At 52.6% G+C, this 14,934-nt stretch overlaps 1 protein-coding gene across 1 annotated transcript; it reads left to right on the top strand.

Annotated features, from left to right (window-relative positions):
• The first annotated feature begins 202 nt into the window (after window positions 1-202).
• Window positions 203-14,487, top strand: ARPIN (actin related protein 2/3 complex inhibitor). Its single transcript, XM_024232335.3, has 6 exons — window positions 203-480; window positions 2,411-2,486; window positions 5,139-5,271; window positions 9,580-9,786; window positions 10,183-10,346; window positions 11,775-14,487. Exons 1-6 carry the CDS (start codon window positions 389-391, stop codon window positions 11,781-11,783), a joined length of 681 nt encoding a protein of 226 aa, XP_024088103.2. The 5' UTR covers window positions 203-388; the 3' UTR covers window positions 11,784-14,487.
• Window positions 14,488-14,934: the final 447 nt, after the last annotated feature.

Below are 14,934 nucleotides of genomic sequence, written 5' to 3'. Positions count from 1 at the left end.
CTTCCCGGGCTGATCCTACAAAGGATCTTCTATAATAGGATCTTGGGGCCTCAATTTCCCTTTTGTGCGTGTGCTGGGGCAGGGATCTTCCTCTAGGAATGAGGAAGAGAGAGAGACAAGAGAAAAGCATGGCCTTTCTGCCCCACTGTGCTAAGTCCCCAGCCAGGGTCCTCCCGGAAGCCCAACCCCTGCCGCGCGCGGCCTGGCGTGCAGGAATGGAGCTCGGTCCCTTTAAATCCCGCCGAGGAACGCCTGAGGGCCGGGCCGCGCCATTCCCGGATCCGCCGGCTGGGAATCGCGGGTCCCCGCGCGTCCCGCAGCGCTTCCCGCGCCGCGCCCCCAGCCCAGTGCGCCGGCTCTGTGCGGGGGTGCCCGGGCGGTCGGGAGAATGAGCCGCATCTACCACGACGGCGCGCTCCGGAACAAGGCGGTGCAGAGCGTCCGGCTGCCAGGGGCCTGGGACCCCGCCGCCCACCAGGGGTAGGCCTTGGGCGCACGGCCTCGGGTCGGCCTCCCCTGCCCCGGCTCGAACCCCGCTCCAGGATCGGGGGGTGGGATGCGGGTGGAGGAAAACTGGGGTGGCCAAAGCCGTCTCTCCGCCTTCAGTCCGCCCCTCCAGTCCGCCCCTCCCGGCGCCCCTGCCGCCGCGCCCGCCCAGCGACCCCATGACACAGATCGGCTTAAAGCTCCACGCCTGTCCGCCTGCCCTCGAGAGAGGGTCCGGACCCCCAGACAGGTCTCCGAAGGCTGTCCTTCGCCTCACGCCGACCTCAGGCCCCACCCCACCCCCATAACTATAAACTCCAGCCACTTGCCGCGCTGCTTTTGCACAGGCTCATGCCCTGCCCCATAAGGGACAGTGGCCGTGCTGTGGCGGGAACAGCGGGCGGGCTGGTCCAGAGCAGGGCCTGCCTGGGTGAGGAGGATTTGGAGGGCCAGGCCCTGTCGTCACAGGGTTATGAGGCCGAACGGACCATTCCATTTACAATTGCACAGAAGAATTGTGCTAAGTGAAATAAGCCAGACACAGAAAGACAAATACTGTGTGATCTCGTATATGAAATCTATAAAAGCGCTGAACCATAGAAACAGCAGAACAGTCCGGGCGCTCTGGTTCACGCCTGTAATCCCAGCACTTTGGGAGGCCGAGGCGGGTGGATCACTTGAAGCTAGGAGTTTGAGACCAGCCTGATGGTGAAACCCGCCTGATGGTGAAACCCTGTCTCTACTAAAAATACAAAAATTAGTCGGGCGTGGTGGCAGGTACCTGTAATCCCAGCTATATGGGAGGCTGAGGCATGAGAATCGCTTGAACCCAGGAGGTGGAGGTTGCAGTGTGCCACTGCACTCCAGCCTGGGCGACAGAGCAAGACTGTGTCAAAAGAAAAGAAACAGTAGAACAGTGAACAGTGATTGCCAGGGGATAGTGGATGGGGATGGGGTAATGATCAAAGGTACAAACTTTAAGGTATAGAATAAACAATTTCTGGGGATCTAATGTACAGCATGGGGTCTGGTGGGTGTGTTCATTAATTTGTGGTGATCATTACATAGTGTGTACTTAAATCATCACGTTGTGCACTTTGAATATATATAGTCTGTTGTCAGTTAAATATTTAGAAAAATAATTGCGGGGGATGGGGATGGATTGGATAGAGACAAGCTAGGTAGAGTTTTCACTTCCCACTCTCATCCCTCTTCCACTGTCATCTTCAGCTGTCCCCACGCTTCTCCATTTCTGTGGATGCAAAAAAGGAAGCCTCCAGGTTCTGCTTTTATTAAAACCAGAGTCGAGAAGCCAGGGGTCCACTTCCCCTCAGTGAAGGACCGTGTGATCTTGGACTAGTCTCAGACTTCTGAGTTTTGGTTTCTTCACCTCTCAGTAATAACCATTTCCTCGGGTTAATGACCACCTGGATATGAATGAGAAGAGGAAGATGAGAGTGTTTAAAAACAGGTGGAAAGGGAAAATAGTTTATTGCAGCTTAGATACCTACCCCCACATTTGGCCCAATAAAAAAGTAAAATCTTTTATATTTAGTAATCACTTAATAGCTTACAAAACACCACACACATGATCTTGTGTCAACATCAGAGGAGCAGAGTGAGGCAGCTGTTTTCCTCCCCGTTTTGTAGATAAGACTGAGGCTCTGGTTCCAGTAACTCCCAGTGGTCTTGTAGGAGGGGTCCATAGCTTGATCTTAGGGCAGCCTGACACGGTTCCTCCTGGCATCTGGGCAATGCCCCAACCTTTGGGACCCTTGCAGTGTTGGAGACCCTTATGTAGGAAGCACGGGGAAAGGAGCTGCTCGGTACCCAGCCTGCTCAGGGCTGGGTAAATAGGAGACATGGGTGAGATTTGCTGAGGACTGACAGAACCGGCTATCCTTTCTTTCCCTTTCATCCCCAGGGGAAATGGTGTCCTGCTGGAGGGAGAACTGATCGATGTATCTCGGCACAGCATCTTGGACGCTCATGGCAGGAAGGTGAGGATGCTTCCTCGGTGCTAGTTAGAGGGCACTGACTTCATGGTCGTCACCCACTGTGGCATCTCCTTGTGCTGGGTCCTTCCAGTGCCATGAGTTGGGATTCTTGATGGGCTTAGAAAGCAAGTGGGAAGTAGGTCAGGAGATTTACAGCCAAATGGGACCACCAGCTGGAAGAATAGTTTAAGGCTGTGTTGGGCAGCAGACAGGTGGGGGGGCCTGTGTTCTTGCCAGAAGAGCCTGGGTCATGGCTGAGAAGGCCGACCAGGCACTAAACCCCAGTCTTGCCTGAATGTAAACTCTGACAGTGTCTAGGCCTTCAGTTCCCATGTTGATGTCCTGGCTGCCTTTGCCCTCTCAGCCTCCTGGGGTCATGCCCTGTATCACCACCCCATCTCAGGTGTCTGTGAGTACACCTGGCATTTACCATCCAGTACTAGCCTGTGTCTTTTTTCTGAGTGCTAGTTCTGACTTTCCACTCCCCCTTCAAATAGCCCCACCTAGATGTGCTGACCACCTTATCTCCTTGGTCTTTACAACTGAGCCTGGTCTCTAAAAATGCCCCCTCCAGTAGGGCCAGAGGTCTGGTGCTACATGGAGCCTGCATGTCCCTCCTGTACCCCACAAGAACAGCTCAGCACTATTTTCATGTCAGGCGGTATTTTGCTGCACCCTCCCCTCCTTAGCACACAGTCGGCAGGTGGGAACACCCATCAGAGCCCCTAGCCAGCCTGCCCAGGAGAGCCCAGCAGTGTCTCCATGCTGATGTGGGGCTTGTTTGCCTCAGCTGCCCTCAGGCAGGGCCTTCTCCTAGCCCCTCTTAAAACTTGCCGCCTCTGACTTCCATTCCTGGTGATGGTGCAGTTGCCCTCCCAGCCACCAGGCTGCGAACCCTCACTGTCCCCTCCCCAGGTAAGCAATGCCAGGCCCTGCTGGGCTCCTCCCTTGCCCATTCCTCCCCCTCCCCTGCCTTCGCTTCCTCTTGCCATGGCTGCTTACCTCAGATGGACCCTCAGCCTGTCCTGATAAAACCTTGCACCTGTCCCCCTGCATTCTGGCTGTCCCCAGAGCTCATCCCTGCCCTGCTGCCAACAGGACAAATGTCTTTCCAGAAATACATCTCTGAGGTTTCTCTCACTGCTGCTCAGAAACCTTTCAGGATTCCTTGTCCATCAGATAAAATCCAAACTCCAAATGCCAACTCAAGGCCTGTCCTGAACCAAGCCCACTTGCTTTCCCAGCATGGGCTCCCAGAAGGCCTCCAGGTGCCCTGTGTGGCTCAAACATGCACAAGGGCCTCTTGGCTTTTATTTCCTATACTGTCCCAGGCTTTTAATGTTCTTCCTACAGCTTCTTATTCCCACAGTTGGCAGACCTCCCTACCCTCCAAGACTTCATCTTTCTTGATTCTACCAGGAAGTGGCCTCCTATTCTTCAGGCCCTGGGAGCATTTTACCCACCTGCCTTGAACAACTGGCAAACAGCATTTACAGCACACTTCACGCTTGGCACTGTGCTTGCCCCTCTGTTATCTCATTTAACCCTCATAATATTCTTAAACACAGACATCACATTATCCCCATGTGATGGGGAAACTGAGTGGTTTGTCCCAGGCTGTTGGAAGGGGCAGAGTGGCTGCCCTCACTCAGGGCTCCTTTTCAGTGCCCTTTCCATTGCACCTTGGCAGCGCCCATTCCTGCTCCATGGTATTTGGGGTCCTCGGGCTTGGGTTATGGTTTTGTTTTGTTTTGTTTTGTTTTGTTTTTTTGAGATGGAGTCTCATTCTGTCTCCCCAGCTGGAGTACAGTGGCAGGATCTCGGCTTACAGCAACCTCCGCCTCCTGGGCTCAAGTGATTCTCCTGCCTTAGCCTCCTGAGTAGCTGGGATTACAGGCACACCCCACCACACCTGGCTAATTTTTTATATTTTTGATGGAGACAGGGTTTCACCATGCTGGCCAGGCTGGTCTCGAACTCCTGACCTCAAGTGACCCACCCACCTCGGCCTCCCAGAGTGCTGGGATGACAGACGTGAGCCACCTTGCCTGGCCGAGTTATAGTTTTCTTTCTTTCTTTCTTTTGAGATGGAATCTCGCTCTGTTGCCCAGGCTGGAGTGCAATGGCACGATCTCGGCTCACTGCAACCTCCGCCTCCTGGGTTCAAGTGATTCTCCTGCCTCAGCCTCCTGAGTAGCTGGAATTACAGGCACCTGCCACCACGCCCGGCTAATTTTTTGTAGTTTTAGTAGAGATGGGGTTTCACCATGCTGGTCAGGCTGGTCTTGAACTCCTGACCTCGTGATCCACCCGCCACTGCCTCCCAAAGTGCTGGGATTACAGGCGTGAGCCACTGCGCCCAGCCCAAGTTATGGTTTTCTATATATACTTTTTGTCTTTGGCTGTGTGGAAGCCCTGGGCTTGCCCTGTTAGGAACTTCTAGTAGGGCTCATTATGTGTGGCGGGTGCTCTTGTGAACCTATGAATGAATAAATATTTGGGGGCGGGGGGAGCATCTGCCTAGCTTGAACGTCTTCTGGAGCTGAGGTGGGCTTCTGGGGTAGATGTGAGGTTGGCGGGGCTGCAGCCAGAGCCCAGAGTGTGTGTGTTGTGGGATGAGGCTGCCTCCCTCACTCTCTGTCTGCCTGGCCCCAGGAGCGCTACTATGTGCTGTATATCCTGCCCAGTCACATCCATCGCCGTAAATTCGACGCCAAGGGAAATGAAATCGAGCCCAACTTCAGTGCCACCAGGAGGGTGAACACGGGCTTCCTCATGTCGTCCTACAGTAGGTATCCTCTGCCCTCCCTCCCTCCCTCCCTCAGGACCCTCCTGCAGTGTGGCGGCCTTTGTCTTCTGAGCCTCTTAGCCCCTGGAAAGTGTCTTTTCAGCCTGCTTGACGTTGAAGCCCTGTGAGTGGCCTGAGGCTTCCACACCCACCCCTGGCCTTGCCTCCCGTTTACTCAGAGGATCTCCGTTCCCTCCCCTCCATCCCAGGGCCCAGGCTGGCCTTCCCACCTCCTGACGTTTCCTGTATCTGGCAGAATCATCCACAAACCTGGCTTTGGGCTCTAACTGCCTTTGTGCAGAGCCCAGGCCAGGCCCTAGGCGGTCTCTGTTTTACTGCCCAAATCCTCATTTGGTTCTGGGATCTTAGTCCATGCGTGCTATATAACAAAATACCTTAGGCTGGGTGATTTATTAACAATAGAAATGTGTTTGTTTATTTTATTTTTAATTTTTAAAATTTTTGATTCTTTGTGCATTTTTAGTGGCTGGGTTTTGCTGTGTAGCCCAGGCTGGAGTGTAGTGGCTATTCTCAGGTGCGATCATGGCGCACTACAGTCTTCAAATGATCCTCCCTCCTCAGCCTCCAGAATAGCTGGGACTGTAGGTGTGTGCCACTGCACCTGCTTAAGAACAAAAATATCTGGCTTACAGTTCTGGAGGCGGGGAAGTCCAAGGCCAAGGTGCCAGCAGATTTGGTGTCTGGTGAGGGCTTGCTTTGTGCTTCAGAGACGGCGCCTTCTTGCTGAGTCCTCACATGGCAGAAGGCAAGGCGACTGTCTCTTCAACCTCTTCTGTAAAGCACTCATCCCACTCGTATGCCATGACTTACTCACCTCCTAAAGGTCCCACCTCTTAATGCTATCACATTGGTGATTAAGTTTCAACATATGATTTTTTTCTTTTTTAAAAAAATTTTAGGGTGAGTGCGGTGGCTGACGCCTGTAATCCCAGCACTTTGGGAGGCCGAGGTGGGTGGATCACTTGAGGTCAGGAGTTCAAGACCAGCCTGGTGAACATGGTGAAACCCCATCTCTACTAAAAATACAAAAATTAGCTGGGTGTGGTAGCGTGCACCTGTAATACCAGCTATTTGGGAGGCTGAGGCAGGAGAATCACTTGAACCCCAGGAGGCGGAGGTGCAGTGAGCCGAGATTGCACCACTGCACTCCAGCCTAGGCGACAGAGTAAGACTGTGTCTCAAAAAAAAATAGTAATAATAATAATAATACTTTTCGATGGCCACTTTACTTCTAGGCATTATGTCCATACTCCATCAGTGGAGGAAAGGCAGCTGAGTTTGACTTTTTTTTTTTTTCCTTTTCTTTTTCTGTCTGAGACAAAGTCTGGCTCTGTCCCCCAGGCCGGAGCGCAGTGGCTCGATCTTGGCTCACTGCAACCTCCGCCTCCCGGGCTCAAGCGATTCTCCTGCCTCAGCTTCCTGTCAACATACGAATTTTGGGGGATACATTCCAACCATAGCAGGCCCTATATGATCTTGTTCTTCTTCCTAATTTTGTCTCTGGTAGAGCCTCTTTGCTGTCTGCCCCTGGGTGAGAAGGTTTTGAGGTTGAGTGGGACTCTATCACTTTATTCATTCATACCTTCAGTTACTCATTGACTCTCTGAACATTAGGGACCATCTATATCATGTGCCAGCCCTTGTGCCACACGCTGAGGGGTCCAGGGATGAACAAGACCCAGTCGTATACTTGAAATGTTCTCAGTCCAGTAGAGGAGATGGACAGGCCCGGGCCCGGATCCCGTGAAGGGTGCTGAGCCCAGGCAGGCATGGCTGGGGACGCCCTGAAGCAGGGAATAACAGGACTGAATCCTGAAAGATAAGCAGAGGTCAGCCAGGTGCCAGGGATTTGCAAGGTGTTTCGGAGAGGCAGAGGGTGCCCAATGCCTGGAAGTTGAAGAGTTCCTGACCCAGGTATGAGAAGCCATGCAGGGCAGGCAGCAGGAGGGGCGGGCACTGAGGAGCTCAACTCTAACTGAGGGTGCAGGGCAGCCCTGTAGTGAGTGGTTTTAAGTAGGCAGGTGATGTGATCAGGTCTGTGTTTGAAAATCTCCAGGGAGGCAAATAGACTGGAGCCCAGCGAGGCCTGTGAAAAAGCTGTTAGGGTCACCTAGGACAGAGATAAGAAGGCCAGGATTAAGGACCTGTCAGTGAGGGTGCAGAGACTGGAGCAGCTCAAGCTAGGGGAGGCACAGTGGCCTCAGTGTTGGCTTGGCTATTGGGGAAGAAGAGGAAGGAGTCATGATGACGCCAGGTGTTGGGCATGGGTGCCAGGCTCGGGAAAATGGAGGGGTGAGAGGTTTGTGGGGAGGAGGTCTGTTTGGAACACACTGAGTTTGAGTTGCCAGGAGCACTGCTGGGTAGAGGTCCACTGAGGCCTTGGAGGAAAGTTCTAGAACTTGGGGAGAGAACTGGGCTGCAGCACATTGAGAATACTGAAGCTACGGAAGTGGACCAAGTTACCCAGGAGGAAAAAAGAAGTGGGCCCGGGAGGTTGTCTTGGGAAACAGCAACAATAGGAGGTGGATGGAGAAGGAAGAGCAGGAGATGGAGCCAATGAAAGGTCCGAGGGATGGGGAAGGTGTCATGTCTCTAAAGCCCCACGAAGCCAAGGCGAACAGGCGTGAGGAGCTAGCAATGGGGTCAGGCACTGCCCACAGGTTAGTTAGGTCTGAGATATGGAGCATCCAAGAGGTTTGCAGGTTAAGAGCTCACTGGTGACTCTGGTGGGGGTACACGGTGTCTGGAGCAGTAGGTGTCAAAGCCAGAATGCAGGAAGGCCTTGAGGAAAGGTCAAGGAGTGGGGAGAGAGAGACAGGTCCTCAGGAGGTGGGAAGGGGTCTGTCTGCAGTCCAGATGGAGGAGCTGGCTTGAGGCAGGAGGAGAGGCCTCCTATCCTTTGAGACAGAAGGAAAGAGGAGATGTTTTGTGTGGTCAGAAGTGAGTTGACGGCTGGGCGTGGTGGCTCACACCTGTAATCCCAGCATTTAGGGAGGCTGAGGTGGGTGGATCACCTGAGGTCAGGAGTTTGAGACCAGCCTGGCCAACATGGTGAAACCCCATTTCTACCAAAAATACAAAAATTAGCCGGGTGTAGTGGCACACGCCTGTAATCCTATCTACTCAGGAGGCTGAGGCAGGAGAATTGCTCAAACCCAGGAGGTGGAGGTTGCAATGAGCCGAGATTGCACCACTGCACTCCAGCCTGGGTGACAAAGCGAGACTCCATCTCAAAAAAAAAAAAAAAAAAAAAAAAAAAAAAAGTTGACAGGTGAATGGTCAGGGAAGTGGGGGGCCCGACTTGATGGCTTCTGTTACCTTGCAAAGAAGGTGAGATGCTCTGTCTAGAGGGTGTCGGGGCAGAGGGCTGAGGAGAATGGAGCAGTCCTGTGGGAGCAGCCACCTGTGCAGTCCCAAAAGGCATCCCTGACAGAGCTTGGCTGAGGTCGTACACCATGAATGGAATGTGTTCCATGAAATGTGTTCATGGGTTGGCTGGGATGTTCTCCAGCAAAGTGCAGCCACCTAGGCTTTGCGTGGCGCAGGCAGCCTGTGGGACAAGCTCCGGGGTTGCTGTGCTGGGGTGTGGCCTTGTGAACACCCAGCCCTGGAAGGCTGGGCCCACTTCACAGTCCGGGAGTGCCCCTTCCCTAATGCAGCACCTGGATTTAGGACTCCTCCCTTAGCCCATGAACTCTGCCAGGGCCAGGAGAGAGGAGGCGGACTACCAGAGTTTACTCCTGGTTCCAGTAGACCTCACCCCAGCCAGGTAGACCCTGAGAGCCTGGAGAGAACCCTGCCTGGCCACCGGGGTCTCAAGATGGAATGCATTGGGGTGCTTTGAATCCTGCCTCCTCTACTACTGTGTGACCTTGAGCTAATTACTGAACTTCTCTAAGCCTTAGTTTTCTCATCTGTAAGATAGGAATAGTGAAAACATGAACGCTCACCAAGGGGTCCATGTGCCCGGCGCTGTGCTACATGCTTTATTTCCTTTATACGTCATGTCAGTCCTGTTAGGTAGGTTCTGATTTTATCCCATTTTTCGGGTACAGCGAGGTGATGTGACTTGCCTAAGTTATTGTGGAGCCCAGATCTGCAGCAGGCTGCCTGTCCCCAACCCATGCCTGTCCGCCTCTGCTGTGGAGTTCCTCGATGAGGACTTGCAGAATGGGCACTGAGTCCCAGCCTCCGGGTGACACTCAGCCCTCACCTGGCTCCTGAGAGGCCCTCCGGAAGTGCTTGCTGCCACAGTGATAATGACCCTCCTGCGCTCTGTGCCTGCAGAGGTGGAAGCCAAGGGGGACACTGACAGGCTCACGCCCGAGGCGCTGAAGGGGCTGGTCAACAAGCCAGAGCTGCTGGCGCTGACAGAGAGCCTCACCCCCGACCACACAGTGGCGTTCTGGATGCCCGAGTCAGAGATGGAGGCGATGGAGCTCGAGCTGGGGGCCGGGGTACGGCTGAAGACTCGGGGCGATGGTCCCTTCCTGGGTGAGCAGTGCAACCCTCACTGGCCCCCACCGTTCCTGTGGCCCATGGGGGCTCTTGGCCTCCCTTCTGCCTAGAGCTCATGGGAGCAGGCAAAGGCTGGCCTCCATGGGGACACGACCAAGCCCTTGAGATTTACTCCTAAATCCCTGCACAAGTGCCCTAGGGCCATTAGGCTCGACAGCCTGGATCCCCGGGTGCCACCCAATCCCATGGTTCCTGTGAGCGACTCTCCCCACCATACCTTGGGGGTCCCACCCAGGGACTCACTGACCACATCTAGGCCTGGAGAAAACAGTGGTTTAACCCAGGCCTGGGGGACCCCACCATAATGGGCCCAGCCCCCACTATGTTTCCGCCACAGGGACAGAGGACATTCAACTTCATCTCTTCTTTCAGATTCATTGGCCAAACTTGAGGCTGGAACAGTGACCAAGTGTAATTTCGCTGGTGATGGAAAGACAGGGGCATCCTGGACAGACAACATCATGGCTCAAAAGTGTTCGGAGGGGGCTGCAGCAGAGATCCGAGAGCAGGGGGACGGGGCAGAGGACGAGGAGTGGGTAGGTCAACGGGGAACCACCTGGTGTTGGTGCGGTTGTATCTCCTGGCAGGAGCATGGTACATACTGGTTGAGGTTGTGGGTAGGATGAGAAGATGACAGGATGAATCTTACCCTCCAGCTTTAGCGGAATTCTGTGAAACACCTGGGAATGTGTTAGCATCAGGAAAATTCCTCTAAGGTATGAAGAATGACAACCTGGGACCTTTCTTTTAGGTGGCTCTGAACCTAACTATTCCCCAAAGATTCCCAAGTGGTAGGAAGGAGGGGGTGCAGAGGGATATTAATGATGGTCATTAAGTCTCAAAACATTTCTACTTCAGGTGAATACATTAACCATGCTGAGGCAGTTGAACAACTGAATGCGTAGTTTTTCCTCCCTTTGGTTTGGGCTCCTTGCATGAAGTGTCTGGAGAATGGCTGACCTGGTCCTTACTGATTTTTCTTTTGCTGAGAGTCAGTCCCCTCGTTGATCCTCAGCCTATTCACAGTTGCTTTTCTTTTCATTTCTTTTCTTTTTTTTTTGGAGACGGAGTCTCATTCTGTTGCCCAGGCTGGAGTGCAGTGGCACGATCATGGCTCACTGCAGCCTCGAACTCCTGGGCTCAAATGATCCTCCCACCTCAGCCTCCCAAGCAGCTGGGACTATAGGCATGCATCACCACGCCTGGCTAATTTTTTTATTTTTTGTAGAGATGAGGTTTTGCCATGTTGCCCAGGTTCACAGTTGTTTTTCTGAAGTATATTTTACCCAAAGACTTGAATTGATGTCAAAAGGCCCCAAAATGAACATTTATTATTTTATTTTATTTTATTTTTTTGAGACGGAGTTTCACTCTTATTGCCCAGGCTGGAGTGCAATGGCGCCATCTCAGGTCACCACAACCTTCGCCTCCCGGGTTCAAGCGATTGTCCTGCCTCAGCCTCCCAAAGTGCTGGGATTACAGGCATGCGCCACCATGCCTGACTAATTTTGTATTTTTAGTAGAGATGAGGTTTCTCCATGTTGGTCTGGCTGGTCTCGAATTCCCAATCTCAGGTGATCCACCTGCCTCAGGCTCCCAAAGTGCTGGGATTACAGGCTTGAGCCACCGCACCTGGCCTCAAAATGAACATTTAAAGCAAAGAAGTCACAGAAAAATGCACTATTTATCTAGGTGATGGAGATGATGTCTTTTGCCAGAGAAAGCAGGGGCATGCAGATGAGAGTGTCTGGATTCCTTTTTGTCTTCATAAAGCGAGTCTTGGACTGAAAAACAGTCCAAGAGCTGTTGGAGCTGCCGGGCCAGCTCTAATGAGGTGAGGCCCAGGCAAGCACTCATGGGCCCCACAGACACCACGCAATTGAACCCTTGTTTGTCTGATAACTTGCAGTGATGTTTATGACATGTGCTGTCTCCACATCTCTTTACCCCTTGGATTTCTCTAGGATGACTGAGGGACGTGGCTGTCTCCGGGGGCACCAGCACCTTCTGTAGCATTGTGGAAAATTTCCTCCATGAACTTCTACTCTGGAGCTGGAGAGAACAGTCTGCCAAGTCTTACCTGGTTCTTCCCCGTAGCCACCTTGGAATACTCTTTGAACAAGCTCTGCTAAAACCAAACCCATGACCACTGTGTTGGTGGTGGGGCCCCATGCTGTGGCTCATGGAGGGCCCCTCCCTGCATGTGAGTCTAGCCTTCCTAGACATTACATGATGACCCTTTAAAAAAAAAATTAGAGATGGAGGTCTCACTCTGTTGCCCAGGCTGCTCTCAAACTCCTGGACTCAAGCGATCCACCCACCTCCACCTCCCAAGGTGTTGGGATTACAGGCATGAGCCACCACACCCGGCCTCATGTTGACCCTGGCCCTGGATAGCAGCCTTGTTTTTGGAGGCAGGTGGTGGGAGAGACCCTAGGACAGCCTGAGAGTAACTGGGCCTGGTATTGGTGCAGAATGGGGAATATCCCTTGTCTAAATGCAGAGCGGCTGAGAGAAGTTGGCGGGGCTCTTCCTCTGTTCTCATTGTTTCCTGCTTTCCTTCCCCACCTGCCCCCTCCTCAGCACTCTGTGTTGTAGCCTGTACTATCCTGCTTCAAGCCTCCATGTCCCTTGTACCTTCCCCCCACCTCGAGTTGCCAGTTCTTTACTCCCCCAATGATCCCATGCCACCTTGGGGGTTCCTGTCATCTGACATCCCTGGCTGCTTTCCTGGTAGATGCCATTCCCAGAGAGGCCAACAGTGTGGCTGGCTCGTCCGCATCTCTCAGACTCATTCTGCCAGGCTACAGTTTTGAGAATACCTTTTTTATTGTTGTTTTGTACCTGGAGAACTTTTTATGAATGAGTAAATCTTCAGAAAGGAATTCCTCCACCCTTACTGGGTTATTGTTAGGTGTAAATGGCCTTTCAGCTGAGCAATGTTCCTATGAGAAGGAAGCCATTTCTCTTGGGTCATGGACACTGCCTTTTGGGTAGTATACCCACACCCAGATCTGTGAAGAGACCTGGAGTTGAAGTCTCCATGTCGTCAGGACTTGGTGGCATGTCGATCTTGCTTGACTTGGGGAAAGAGAGGGTGGTGGTGAACTAATAATTATGGAGTCCCCCTAATGTGTGAAACACAATGCTAGATGATTTCCATGATAACAATTACTCATACTTGTGCTAAGCACTTGTGATATCTTACTTGTCACAACAGTCCATGAGGTACTGATTATTATCCCCATTTTTTTCATGAGGCTAAAGCTCAGAGCTCTAGGATAGTAAACAGTGGCAAGAGGAATTTATACCCAAATACTCAGATTTCAAAGCCCACATTCTTAACTACCAGACTATTCATATTATAGAGCAGGAAAAGGGTCTCAGAGAGGTTAGGCAACCTGCCCAGAGTCACACAGCTAATGAGTAGCAGAATCAGGATTCAAACCCAGAGCTGTCAAAAGCAAACCTTATGTTCCTTCCACTGTCCCCTGCTTCCTTGCCCTTCAGAAAGGTCTTGGAAATGGGCCAGAGGATGTGGTAGCCACTTCACTGGTGTTCTGTGTCTGAATGGGACTTTCTCAAAGGCAGGCCATGCTGGGACCTCAGCCATGGGAGTGGCCGGGGAGGTGGTTGAGCAGAAGGATAGCTGGGGACACTGACTGGGGGTAGAGTCACCCAGTGTCTTTAGACATCCTGCTGCCTAAAGCACTGTGCCCAAAGGGTATGGCAAACTTATATGGACAGGTCACCATTCCAAACAAGGAGGCCCAGTGTGTCAATAGGAGAGGTCCTAAAGCAACAAAAAGGGTGGGGTGTCTTGGAGGGGCTTCAGGAAGGGAAAGACCATTGTGTCTGGAGCTCAGAGAATGGGGGCTGGTGTTTGAGATGAGGCTGGAGATTGGGCATGGCATCCTCATGCATGTTAAGGAATTGGGGACTTTATCCTTAACATCCTGGAAGCCAGTGATCCCATGGAGAGTGAGAAGATCTGATCTGTGTTTCAAAGGTCACTTGACTGCAGAGCAACTGGAGGCGAGGAGCTCCTTTAGGAGACTGCTGCAGTTGCCTGGGTGAGAGGCTAGAGGAGTTTGGTCTATAGCAGTGGCAGGGGAGATGGAAAGAAGAGAATGATTTGAGGAGCATTCCGGGGGCAAAATCAATAGGACCTGGGGGGAGACGAAGGGATCAAGAATGATGCCCAGATTCTGGGTGAGTGGCAGTGCTGTGGTGCACAAGTAGTGATGTTATGTTTCTGAGTGACCTGCTGTTTAGCAGGAGCCCAGCCTGTGGCTAAGAAGTATAAAGAACTGAAACTAGCTCCCTAGGGATGGGAAAATCAAGTGGGCTGAGGATAAGAACAGGGCCCCAGGGCCGGGTGCAGTAGCTCACGCCTGTAATCTTAGCACTTTGGGAGGCCGAGGTGGGCGGATCACTTGAGGTCAGGAGTTTGAAATCAGCCTGATCAACACAGTGAAACCCCGTCTCTACTAAAAAATACAAAAATTAGCCGGACATGGTGGCACATGCCTGTAGTTCCGGCTCCTTGGGAGGCTGAGGCATGAGAATTTCTTGAACCCAGGAGGTGGAGGTTGCAGTGAGCTGAGATTGCCACTGCACTCCAGCCTGGGTGACAGAGTGAGACCCTGTCTCAAAAAAAAAAAAAAAAAAAAAGAATAGGGTCTCAGGCTCAGCAGCTAGGGAAACTGAGGCAAAATCCTATTCCCTAGGACTAGGGACTAGGAAGGGAGAAAATAGGAAGCTGCTGTGGCATAGGCATCTGCGTGGGCAGATGGTGAGGCCAAAGCCCCTGATTTTGCCATACCTCCTGCCCTGGTCAGGACTGGTTCAGGCATTAGGGCAGGCCCAGCCAGGGCAGGAGCCTTCTTACATACACCTGTGGGGAGTTGAGGAACTACAGCAGGGCTCAAACCCTGCTTTCAGGGGCCCCCATGTGGCTGGCAGGGGCAGCTTTCAGAAGCTAGACTGGATCCTATTACTCCCCAGACGAAAAGCTCAAATTCCTTAATACAACTCAGAGCTCATCACAGTGTCACAACCCTCCTTTCTCGGCTCGCTTCCTCCTTAAGAGCTCTGGGGTGATCCTTTCAGACCAGCCCGAGG

This window comes from Pongo abelii, chromosome 16, assembly GCF_028885655.2.
Source record: "Pongo abelii isolate AG06213 chromosome 16, NHGRI_mPonAbe1-v2.0_pri, whole genome shotgun sequence".
Classification (NCBI taxonomy): domain Eukaryota; kingdom Metazoa; phylum Chordata; class Mammalia; order Primates; family Hominidae; genus Pongo; species Pongo abelii.
This window is presented reverse-complemented; position numbering and strand designations above follow the sequence as displayed.

What these genes read in the sequence shown, in the direction of transcription:
- ARPIN (XM_024232335.3), top strand. Translation starts at nt 389, where the DNA reads ATGAGCCGCATCTACCACGACGGCGCGCTCCGGAACAAGGCGGTGCAG. An exon ending in GACCCCGCCGCCCACCAGGG is followed by an intron (nt 481 to 2,410) that starts GTAGGCCTTGGG and finishes TTTCATCCCCAG; the next exon opens with GGGAAATGGTGTCCTGCTGG. An exon ending in CTTCCTCATGTCGTCCTACA is followed by an intron (nt 5,272 to 9,579) that starts GTAGGTATCCTC and finishes CTGTGCCTGCAG; the next exon opens with AGGTGGAAGCCAAGGGGGAC.